This window comes from Gorilla gorilla, chromosome 8 (assembly GCF_029281585.2).
Source record: "Gorilla gorilla gorilla isolate KB3781 chromosome 8, NHGRI_mGorGor1-v2.1_pri, whole genome shotgun sequence".
In the NCBI taxonomy this organism is placed as follows: Eukaryota; Metazoa; Chordata; class Mammalia; order Primates; family Hominidae; genus Gorilla; species Gorilla gorilla.
In genome coordinates, this window is record NC_073232.2 from 131,824,133 (window position 1) to 131,836,573 (window position 12,441).

The window sequence follows — 12,441 nt, forward strand, 5'->3', positions numbered from 1 at the left end:
TTCTAAGACTTCCTGACTGTCTTTCGAGTTTAAGGCTTTTGGCTATGGCACCCCACCCTTTTCAAATCCATCTTGACTGATATCAGTATAGACAGATCTTGATGAGACAGCATTTGCAAACTCCACTCACCCAGTGGCATCTCTCTTTTCCAAGTCACTATCCCCAGCCTCCAATATGACTGAGCAGACAGGGATAGCCCTTAGGCTGAGGGCACTTCCGCAACTCAGGGTCCCCTGCTCAGGGGACACACTAAGTAATGAATTCCTAAGCCATCTCAGCTCAGTTACGACCCATGGGCGCGGTGGCTCATGCCCGTAATACCAGCACTTTGGGAGGCCAAGGCAGGCAGATTGCTTGAGCTCAGGAGTTCAAGACCAGCCTGGGCAACATGGTGAAATCCCGTCTCCACAAAAAATACAAAAATTAGGCCAGGCATGGCAACTCACACCAGCACTTTGGGAGGACGAGGTGGGCAGATCACAAAGTCAGGAGTTCGAGATCAGCCTGGCCAACATGGTGAAACCCTGTCTCTACTAAAGATACAAACAATTAGCCTGGAGTGGTGGTGCGCACCTGTAATCCCAGCTACTTGGGAGGCTGAGGCAGGAGAATTACTTGAACCCAGGAGGTGGAGGTTGCAGTGAGCCGAGATGGCACCACTGCACTCCAGCCTGGGTGACAGGGCAAGACTCTGTCTCAAACAAAACAAAATAAAACAAAAACAAACAAACCAAAAAAACCACAAAAATTAGCTGGTCATGGTGGTATGGGCCTGTAGGCCCAGCTATTCAGGAGGCTGAGGTGGAAGGATCACTCGAGCCCAGGAAGCAGAAACTACAGTGAGCCGATATTGCGCCACTGCACTCCAGCCTGGGTGACAGAGCCAGACGCTGTCTCAAAAAAAAAAAAAAAAAAAAAATCATAAAAAAAGAAAAGAGGCCGGGTGCAGCGGCTCACACCTATAATCCCAGCACTTTAGGAGGCTGAGGCAGACAGATCACGAGGTCAGTTCAAAACCTGCCTGGCCAACATGGAATACAAAAATTAGCCGGGCGTGGTGGCACACGCCTGTAATCCTAGCTACTCAGGAGGCTGAGGCAGGAGAACTGTTTGAACCCGGGAGGCGGAAGTTGCAGTGAGTTGAGATTGCGCCACTGCACTCCAGCCTGGGTGACAGAGAGAGACTCCGTCTTAGGGAAAAAAAGTTAAAAAAAAAAAAGAAAAAAATGTTAACAACCAAGGTGGAAGGGGAAGCAGGTTAAAGTAAGTAAGTAAATACATACATACATACATATATACATACATACATACATAAATGTTACAACCAGTCCAGTAATATTAGAAGAAATAAATACTCTTTCTCAATAGCAAAGCAGGTTTACCTCTGAACTTAAGAATAAAGCAAAACCAAGATTTCCCAGCTGCCCAACTTCTGGTACCTGGATCCACAAAGTTGCAACATACTTCTATCCCTTTTCATTGATAAAAGTTTCCATTTCAGACAGATTACACAAGAAAGCAGGACTGACATGAATAGGTGGAAAAAATGTCAAGCATGTTCTCCAGCAGCTTCACGATCTCTCCAGCTAGGGAAGACCTGCTTGTGATATTTGTTTGTTTCAATTTTATCATGCTGTTTTATTTTTGTTGTCATTGTTTACTTCAGCTGTAAAACATTTTTGCAGTGAATAAAAGTTTTTGGTGTTTCATTTTGTTTTCTTAGCTCCTGGGCTCTTTAAATCATTTTAGATCTTCAAATTTTTTGCATGCAAAATATGTATTTTTCAGCAAATTTATTTTCAGACTACTCTGTCATTAGCTAATAATAATGTTAATACTTCAAATGGGCCAGGCATGGTGGCTCACACCTGTAATCCCAGCACTTTGGGAGGCCGAGGTGGGTGGATCACTTGAGGCCAGGCATTCAAGACCAGCCTGGGGAACATGGCAAAACCACGTCTCTACAAAAAATACAAAAATTAGCCGGGTATGGTGGTGCACTCCTGTAATCCCCAGCTACACGGGAGGCTGAGACAGGAGGATCACTTGAACCCAGGAGGCGGAGGTTGCAGTGAGCTGAGATCACACCACTGCACTCCAGCCTGAGCAACAAAACAAGAATCTGTCTTAAAATAAATAAATTAATTAATAAAAAGGCCAGGCACTGTGGCTCATGTCTGTAATCCCAGCACTTTGGGAGGCCGAGGCAGGCGGATCACGACGTCAGGAGTTCAAGACCAGCCTGAACAATATGATGAAACCCTGTCTCTACTAAAATTACAAAAATTAGCCAGGCATGGTAGCACATGCCTATAGTCTCAGCTACTCGGGAGGCTGAGGCAGAAGAATTGCTTGAACCCAGGAGGCGGAGGTTGCAGTCAGCCGAGATCGTGCCACTACACTCCAGCCTGGGTGACAGAGCGAGACTCTGTCTCAAAAAAAAAAAAAAAAGGTTGGCGCGGTGGCTCACGCCTGTAATCCCAGCACTTTGGGAGGCCGAGGCAGGCAGATCACGAGGTCAAGAGATCGAAACCATCCTGGCCAACATGATGAAACCCCATCGATACTAAAAATACAAAAAATTAGCCAGGTGTGGTGGTGCACGCCTGTAGTTCCAGCTACTCGGGAGGCTGAAGCAGGAGGATTGCTTGAACCTGGGAGGCGGAGGTTGCAGTGAGCCGAGATCAAGCCACTGCACTCCAGCCTGGTGACAGAGCAAGACTCTGTCTCAAAAAAATAAAAAGAAAAAAGAAAAACTTGCAAATGATTTACAGTGTGCTGGGTACCGTTCCAAGCTTTTACCTGAATTAAATCATTCAGTTCTCACAATAACCTACTGACGTGGTTAGTATTATTTCCACTTTGCAGATGAAGAAACTGAGGCACAGTAACTTACAAGGGTCCCAGCTAGAAAATGGGAAATCACAGCCCAAACCCAGGTACTCCTGCTCCAGAGTACACGCTCTTTACCAAGGGCTCTACTGCCATTTTTAGCTTTTATATCTGCTGATCTTTATACTCACAGTGGCCAGAACACAACAGCCTTTAAGAGACCAAGAACAATCACACTTTGGGGAAAAAACAGAAAACTGTTAAGAGTCCAATCCATGCAGGAAAAAAAAAAAAAAAAAGTCACATAGGACCAGGTGGAATCATCCAGCACACAAACACAATGTATATGCGTTTTCCATTTATGATTATGCTGTCCTATGTGGCTTCTGGCGTCAGTAAAAGCCATTATTTCAAGGATGGGTGAAGCATCACGGTGCAGATGGCTGGGGCTGGTTCCTTGCAGTTTATTTTATGATGCATTATTTATAGATGCTATGATGTCATATCTAACAGAGACCTTCTCCAGACATTAATTCCTTGGAAATCCATACTCAAAAGGCATCTGTAACACTCATCGGAGATGAATGCTCACAGCATGGATTTCTGCTGTTAATTTGCAGGAAGGTCTGTGTAATCATCCTGCATAGACAATTTCTCCAAGTCAAATAATATTTTAGTAATATCTCACTATCCAGTTTCCTCAACAGCAGAGTCAACTTACATCCTCAGAAGGTTTGTCCTAAGTACTCCCCCAAACTCACAGGCTATTAAACATTCAAGTCCAGGAAAACGCAGAGATATTAACCCTAAATTCCAAAGTGGTTTGGTACAACTCACATGCACAGGCGTGCACACACACACTGTACACAAATACTCTACTTTGTAATGAAGTTTCAAAGAAAGTACACACCCCACAAAACTTATTTAAAACCTCTTGTCACCTATACCACATCAAGTGTATTACATTTTTTAAAAAGTCCTCCCAATTTAGAATCAGAGAGTCATTTTGTTACAACTGGTGATCTGTGTAAGGCTCCAGAGAAACTGGGTCATGGAAACATCGTATCTAAATATTACTTAAGTGTTTATCGGCTCCAGTATCTAGCTGCTGAGAATAACTACCCCACCTGCATGCAATTCCCCTGCCAGGGAGATCTGATTGAACTGCAGTTAGCAGGAAATAACATCAAAAGTGAAAAAAGTTTTTCAATAATCATAGTAATAGCCAGCATCCAAGTCAGGAGCAGGAAAGCTGGTGGCAGAGGGTTGGCTCCACTCAGAAAGGGCATCGTGGCGTTTTCACACGAGGGTTCGGGACTCACAGAAAGCCAAGTGCTCCTACTGGCCCTTCCACAGTCACCTGTGCACCTCTGTGTCCTCACAGCACACTCTTCCCAGCCCCTGCCCCGCCCAGGGCCAAGGCGACAGGCAAACTGCGGACATGGAAAGGGGTGGGGGCGATTCCTTACGTTCCATGCTCTGGTGTCCACCTGAGAAGTTCCACGCAGACCAACAATCCACTGCCTTCCCAGAGACGCCTTGTGTGAGAAAGGCAGAGACTGGAGGGCTCCCGAGCACCCTTGGGTCCGAAGAAAAAACAAGTCTCAACATCCTCTTTTAAGTGGACTAAACAACAGATGGCCACTGGTTTCCAGTTTCTACTAGAGGGAAGGAAATAAGAACGCCAAACTGTTATTTGTAGCCTCCTTAGACTCTCCACTTTCTAGGCAAAGGCCAGAAAAAAGAAAATGGCCCAGCAGCCCTAGCCTGAAAACAAAGACCCTGTCATCGATTTTCTCCACTTCCAGAAGCCCCTGTGTGTCCTCTGGGGCCTGACATTTCTGCGTAAAGCTGCCCTCACCCTCCTACTCTGCCTCAATCTGTCCCGCACCCTCCCTCGAGGCAAAGTAAATGACTTTTTCCTCCAGGGTCAGTCAGGTGGATGGTGCATTTCTTGAAAGCAAGGGCTGCATCTTCCTCAGGGTCAGCATGATGTCTGGCACTCAAGTATATATTTTACAGTGATAAACATTTTCTAAGGAATGAGCAAAGCCAGGCACCAGGCTAAGGGTAGAGGGCACAGAAAGGAGGACGGATAGCTATTAAAAATAGTTGAGGCCAGGCGTGGTGGCTCACGCCTGTAATCCCAGCACTTTGGGAGGCCGAGGCAGGCAGATCACCTGAGGTCGGGAGTTTGAGACCAGCCCGACCAATGTGGAGAAACCTAAAAACTCAAAATTAGCCAGGCGTGGTGGTGCATGCGTGCAATCCCAGCTACTCAGGAGGCTGAGGCAGGAGAATGGCTTGAACCCCAGAGGTAGAGGTTGCCGTGAGCCGAGATTGCGCCATTGCACTCCAGCGTGGGCAACAAGAGTGAAACTCCGTCTCAAAAAAAAAAAAAAAGAAAAAGAAAAGTTGACATTTACTGAGCACTTACTATATCCCATCGAAACTTTGCAACAATCCTTGCAAGCTAGTTTCCTCAAGGGCCCCATTTTACAGATCAGGAAACTGAGGCACAGAGATGATAAATAATTTGCTACAAAGAAGCAAGCAAGGAAGTGGATGAGCTGGGATGCAACCCCAGGTTGTCTGGCTGGAGAGAAAAACACAGAGAAAGATGCCAGAAATGAAAGGTGGGGCCTATTTTCTCACAGAACTTAAAATGAATTGAGGAGAGGAGGCCAGGGGTTCCCAGGTGGCCGCCTGCCCACAGTGCCACGGGCTGGTAGGAGGTTTTCTTCACTAGTCCCCAAATAAACGAGAAGGAAGACTAGGAAATATTTACCAAGTGAACTGTGCTGGTAGAGGAAAGACAGTCTTGGGTTGCTTGTTTTGCTTTTGCTTTGAAATAGATCACTACATTTCTTTACATGGGGCACAGTGCGGGACATACAAAAGGGAGTGTGGTATAATAGTCTTCCTCACACCTCTGTCCCTCAGGTGCCCAGTGTCTCTCCCCAGGAGCGACAACCTCTAGAAGATTCTGTGGATCAGGACAGCTCTTTACCTGAGATTATATCTTTCCTACTATTGGGGGTGTTAGAATGTCCTTTTCTGTGTGAAATGATAAAGGTGTTTGATGATGGCTTTGTTTGTTTCTAATGTCCTGACTACAGAAAAGAAGGAAGGGAGGGAAGGAGGGAGGGAAGAAGGAAGGGAGGGAGGGAGTGGAGGAGAGAGGGATGGAGGAAGGGAGGAAAGTTGTCAGCTCCACATTCATTCTCTAAATATATTTTAGCAAAGTCACTAAATGGTTGTTGTGTTTAGGTGGCCGTGGACTTGGGTCCAAGACTTGAGTTCTCTGCCCCTTCAGAAATGGGTGCCTCCGGACAAGTCCCTGCCCCTTAGTGGCCTCTGCAGCCCTTGAGGGAGAAATGAAATGATTCCCTCCTGCTCAGACAAGCTGCTCTGTCAAGCACGGAGGGTGGGAGGCAGCGAGGCCTAGAAGGGTGTGTCTGTTGGAGCAGGGGGACCCAGGCTTTGGGACAGGACAAAGGACACCTGGGGGAGCAAAGGCACAGAGGGAGTATTGTCCAGTCCCTCCAGGGGTAGAGTAGGGAGCAGGAAAAATGGGGCTGGGAAGGACTCAGTCAGATAAGGGGTCCCCCACCAGGCAGCGGGGCAGCAAGGTGGACCTGAGGGTGCTTAGCAGGGCTCTTGACAGATGGGAACTTGCTTGGAAGGGAAATTTGTCCCCACAAGTCTGCAAGGGACTGTCTCACTCCAGCGGATGCCGCCTGACAGCTCTTATCAAGGGGCCACTGCTGCTGCCTGCTGGGGCCCCCTCCGCTCCTGCTGCCACCCGCAGGCTGCTGCAGCAAAGAGCTATCTGGGGGAAGCAGAAGAAACTTGGGGGCATAAATTTAGTGCAGTTTAAGCAACAGGTTCCCAGAGCCCAGCATCCGGGGACTCACTCCACCCAGGGAGGGAAGTGACTCAGTTCACCCAGGAAGCCCTAGGAAATGGCCATGCCAGGCATCTACATTTTCTAACCACGAAGAAAGGAGACATCACATCAAATACAAATCAGCCAACACAGATAAAACACAGTGAGCACCTCACACCCACCAGGCTACGGGCTGCACTAGGTGGTGACCAGAGCAGGTCCCAGAGGCTCAACTGGCTCATAAGCTGACCACACCTATAGAAAACAAGGCCCTTCGGCCGGCCCCTCTGTCCCCGCAGGCCTAGGCCAGTGATATTCTGCAGAGAAAGTTGCCCCAGCTGCCAAGGCTACCCTGCTGCCGAGTTGTTAAAACAAAGACATTAAATTGCTGTGCAAACTGTCATCTTTAAATAAAACAAGCCCAGCCATAAACTTAAAACTGTTCCCAAGGGTTTAATCGGATCCTGTATGACAGGCCCGAGGGGACGGCCGAAACCTGCCCGGCAGGGTGGGAATTCCCCTGAGAGGTCACCCCTGGGTGCAGCTGCAGGGGTAGGGAGTCGGATGGCTTCAGCTTGGCATCTCAGATGGGCATATTTCAGCTATCAACAATGCAAGGTTGATAACTGGGCAGGGTGAGTGGACAGAATCCCGTTGGGGGACCCTCACATTTCACTGGCCTGAGAATTCTCTGGGGTGCTTGTCAAAGACAAGCCCCACCTACAGTCCCCAACACTGAATCAGTCTGGGCAAGGCCTGAGAAGCTGCACTTTATCAAAGCCCTCCTGAACCCACAGGACGGGTGGAACACACTTTGAGAAACCTCAGGAAGAATAAGGAAATCCCACTCTGAACCTTGGAAGGAGGGGTTAGGAACTCAAAATCCTCCGCGGAAAGACAGTGTCTCCAGTGAGATTTTGCTGAAAGGCAGGAAAAGTGTAAAATAGAAGGTACTGGGGGAGACAGGACCACAGCCAGGTCCAAATCAGGGGTCCTGCAGGAGCAGCTCTGGCTTTTGTGGAGCCTGAAGTTTATACAATTTGAGGATCCTCTTTAAGAAAAATAATTCAAAATTACAAAAAAAAAAAAAAAAAAAAAAAAATTCAGTACAGGGTCCCAAAAATCACTTGGCTGTCTTCTCAGTACCTCGGCCCCCAGGCCCAAATGACCCCTTTCTCACTAGGCTTCTTCTTTTCACACGGCTGGGTGGTGATGACCAGTCAGGCAAGAACTTACGTTATTTTCCATAATGGGGAAAGACCCTACACCTACAATTCCAAAGAAAATCAGGCTATTGGAGTTGAGGCATCCAGTACCAATCCATGACGTTTAGTGGCTGATCTTCCTTCCTTCCTTCCTTCTTTCTTCCTTCCTTCCTTCCTTCCTTCTTTCCTTTTCTTTGGATCTCACTCTGTCACCCAGGGTGAAGTGCAGTGGCACGATCTAAGCTCACTGCAGCCTCAACCTCCCAGGCTCAAGCCATCCTTTCACTTCAGCCGTCTAAGGAGCTGGGACTACAGGCACGCCCACCATGCCTGGCTAATTTTTTAATTTTTTTGCAGAGATGGGGTTTTGCCATGTTTCCCAGGCTTATCTGGAACTCCTGGGCTCAAGCAATCCTCCTGCCTCAGCCTCCCAAAGTGCTGGGATCACAGGTGTGAGCCACTGAGCCCGGCCTGAGACTGACTTTTCTATCAGTGATGTAACCACATTTTATGAGGTTTAAAATTTGTTGCCCTGAAACAATTTGTTCCCTAAAACTGCCTTCAGCCTTTTTGGGGTGCAACCTGGCTACATGCAAAATCACCCCAAATCCATGTATCTCCCAGGATACAATGGTTCTATCTGTCAGTCTTCAACCCAAAAGCAATCTAAAGTAATAAGTAATGTGTACAGGGCTATTCATAGCAGCTCTATTTATAACAGGCAAAAGGGAGAAAAGCTACTAATTATTACACTTTTATTATGTGCCACACATTGTACTAGGGGCTTCATATGGTTTTGAGTATTTAATCCCATAACCCTGTGAAACCCACTTTGCAGGTGGAGAAAGGTGCTGGAACATCAGCTCTCCTGAGTCAAAATGAAGCCTTCATTTTTAGCTTTGTTGATTTTCATGATGTAAATATCCCATCATAACTACTTTCAAGCTACCTATGGTTTACAACCAGTTTCCAAACTTTTTGAATATTTGGCAACTGGCTCTTGCCAGCCAGTTTGAGCCAGCTCCAGCACATCACTGAAACGGAGGCACAGAGAGATCAAGTAATTTGCCCAGTGTTGCTGAATGACAGAGTCAAGGTTAGAACCAAGAGTTTAATTCGAGTCCAGGCTCTGAGCAGCGCTCCACAGGCCTGTGCCAACCATAGAGAATGGTTAACATTAACACCCACAAGGGAATTCTTTGACTCACATGCAACACAAAAAGGTTTACATGACCACTAACGCTAATGGAGCACTTAGTACTTGCCGGGCAACAATGTAAGATCATTACAACAACCCTATGAAATCCTACATATTAAATACAATAATTTGCAAAACCTGATGGATGGGAGACAGGTTCCAATTAAGTACTTTAAAAGGCGAGTAGCTACTGTTATTCCCATTTTGCAGACCCTCATTCTGCAGAAAGGTCCCACGGCTGGTGAATATGGCGAAGGTGAGATTCGGATCCAGCCAGTCTGGTCCCAGTCTCTAAACCACAATGTCCCTCATAAAACACCAGGAGCAGAAAGGAAATGCACCAACGCGTTGGGACTCTGAGCGCCAAGCAAAAGTGAATCTTGGCGTGGGAAGCCCGGCAAAGCCCCCGAACTTCAGAGTCAGGGGAACCTGGGTTTGAAAGCCTCCCCGTCACCTGCGGAGCGTGACTGGGGCAAGTTACCTAACAGCGCCTGGCTTCCGCTCCCTCCTCACTCACCGGGTTGTCCTAGGGGTGAAGGGAGAGTTCACCCAACGCGGTGGACAAAGCCCTTGGCGCACCCAAAGGCCTGCACAGGTCGTAGCTATTGTGATGAGTAAAAGGGTGGAAGGACCGGAATCAAGGGCATAGCTCCACCTTCACCGTGGGGTCTTTGTCCTATCAAGTTGCCCCAGATCGTGGCTCAGGCTGGCCCAAAGTGACAGCCAAGGCGAATCCTTCGTAACGTCAGAACTTCGCTGGCTCGGACCGCAGAAGTGCCCTTCTCCATCCTGGGGTTCCGCCACCCTCGCGATCCCACCTTTTGGCTCCTCGCGGCAGAAGCGAAGGCTCCCGACGCCCCAGGCCCAGGGGCCCAGTCGGATGCCCGGGTCCAGCCGTGCTCCCCCGGGCGCTCGGCATCCTTCCACCCACGCCCGCAGCGGAGGCGGAGAGCGTCACGGAGGGAGAAGCCCGCGCGCCGTTCTGCTTTCGGAATCTGGAGCCCCATGTCACCTCCAATGTTTGGAGATTTGGGGCGCTCCTTTTTCTCCCAGACCATCACTAAAAAGAAAACTGCGGCTGTTCCTCTTTCAGCCAAACTTCCTCCCCTGGGCTCCCGGAGGAGCTCTGCGCTCCCGTCGCGGCTGGGACCGCGAAGGTGCGGTACCCAGCGGGGAGAAGTGGTGCCGTCGGCCGGGGCTCCAGTCTGGGAGGTACCACCGAGCCGCGCCCGAGCACAAGAGGGAGGGCAGGAGGCCGGGCGGGCGAAACGGCGCCCCGACCCCGAGCCCGCGGGCCCCCGGAGCCGCTTACCTGACGGCGGCCGCTTCCTGCTCAGCCGGCTCACGGCGCGGTTGAACATCGCCGCGGGCGCCCAAGGAGGAAGAAGGAGCAGCCCGGCGGCGCGGCGGCTGAGCCGGAGGAAGGCGAGGAGGAGGAGGAGGGCGAGGAGGAGGAGGAGGAGGAGAGCAAGGAGGAGGAGGAGGAGGAGGGCAAGGAGGAGGAGCGGGCTCAGCACCGCCCCGGAGCTCTAGGTCCCCGCCCGCCGCCCTCCTCCTAGCCAGGCGCCGCGTGGCGCGCTCAGTGCGCCCTGCCCGCCCCCACCGGTGGGGACTCGCGGTTCCGCTCCGGGGTGCCCGGGCGGGGCAGGGCAGGGCAGCCCCGGGTGACCCTCGATCGCCCAGGGTCTGCCCCGCGCCTGGGATAGGGTGCACTGGCCCAGAGGGAGCCCGCGCCGCCGGGAACTTAGTAGCCCCGCGGAGGCGGTTAGCGCGTCCCGGGGTCCCTGGCCCTCGCCTGAGATGCCGCCCCGGCCCGCCCCGCCCAGCTTCAAGCTCCCGCGCCCATCGCGGTCTCCCGCCTTCTCCCTGTAGCCCCGGAGAAACTGGCACGGCGCCGCGGGCGCACCGCGCTTCAGGGCTCTCAGCGAGCCTTCGCAGGTGGCGGGCGGGCGGGCTCCCCTCCCGGGTCACAGGCTGGGAAGCCTAGGCCTCGCGGTTCTGCAGAGTCCGGGCGCGGCCCAGCCTGTGGCCTTTGCCTCCTCGTCACCAGGATCCCCGCCTGCTGGGGCCTGGCTGCTCCTCAACTTCGTGGGCGCTGCGCCTTCCCGCCCCGCGAATGCGGGTGGGGCGTCCCCAGGGCGCGTGCGCTGAGCTAGCCGAGCCGCCGCGGGTGGGCGCCCTCTCCCCGGCCGTGCCGCGCGGGCGCCAGGACTCGGGGAGATCTGAGAGGATTCTGCAGGAACCCCCCGGTTCCTGCGCCGGGCGGTGCTCTGTCCCGCACACCGCGCTCTCGGGACACTTTTCTAACTTTGGGGACACGTGGGCACTGCCTCTGGCAGGGCCTTCAGGCTCCACTACCGGGACCACTCAAGCCCCCACGGCGTCACCTGCTGGGCGCTGAGCGCTCTACGGTCTCCTATTATTTCATTTCTTCTATGGAGCAGCCCCAGAGGGGATGTCATTAGCCCCCGTTTTCTTGAACATTTGGTTTGCAAGAAATTGTCTTTCTGGCGAGTTTTATTTTTCTCCTTGTGTATCTGGCTTTGTCTCTAAATTGGTCTTTATTTTTAGCTGTACTAATTGCTATTTTTCCAAACCGTTCCCCAGTCGCCCTCCCCCCCCATCCCCCCGTCCTTTTGCAGTTTTTTTTTTTTTTTCACTACTTGGCACTTTCTTTTGTATCTTCTATTCTGAGCTTCCAGTTCTGCTCACTTTCCCTCTCCCTCTACCCACCCCACAGCCCCAGTTGCACCCCAAGTGTGTCCGGTGGTTGCTTCTTGTTTCCCTCCCCGCTATTCCCCCTCCAAAAGTCGTTTTCCTCCGAGCATTTCCAAGCACTCTCCCCCTTCTGCTGCCAAAAGAGGATTTCCAGGCTCCTGAAGCGAACGCGGTGACCAAGAACAGGGTTAGACCCAGCGCGGGGAGTTCTGCTTTTAAAACTGCTGTTGTTGGCCTTCTCCGGGCCCAGACAAACTTCCATCTCATTGTAATGGGATCAAGCTGTGATACTTAACTATAGGCAAGAATTTCACCTTTCGTAAGAGCAGGATTTTAAATGCTGGCAGAGTCCTGGATCCAAGTGAGGTCACTGCATTCTTATAACAATAACAAGGGAATTGGTGCAACGCACCCACCCAGAAAACTTCCCCGAGACCAAATTACAAGTAATCCTAGCACAGGAAATAAGCACACTGGCACACAGGGGTAAAAAGTTAGGCACAGCAGCTCAGTGTTATGCTAGTTGCCAAGTCCACCCTAGCGTGTCCTGAAAAACACTGTTGTGGCTTAAGACATGCTATGAATCCCTCCTGAGCTA

At 50.8% G+C, this 12,441-nt stretch overlaps 1 protein-coding gene across 2 annotated transcripts in view; it reads right to left on the bottom strand.

Moving 5' to 3' along the window:
- The window catches only part of RGS10 (regulator of G protein signaling 10), a 43,320-nt gene extending 32,539 nt beyond the window's left edge, over positions 1 to 10,781 (bottom strand). The window contains exon 1 of one of the 2 annotated variants that reach the window (XM_031015704.3): positions 10,438 to 10,781. In XM_031015704.3, coding sequence (XP_030871564.1) covers positions 10,438 to 10,486 — 49 coding nt within the window. In that variant the 5' untranslated portion in view covers positions 10,487 to 10,781. Of the gene's footprint in view, positions 1 to 4,302; positions 5,180 to 10,437 lie in introns of those variants that run through there. The other variant, XM_004050182.4, reaches the window with a different exon arrangement.
- Between the last annotated feature and the right edge of the window lie 1,660 nt (positions 10,782 to 12,441).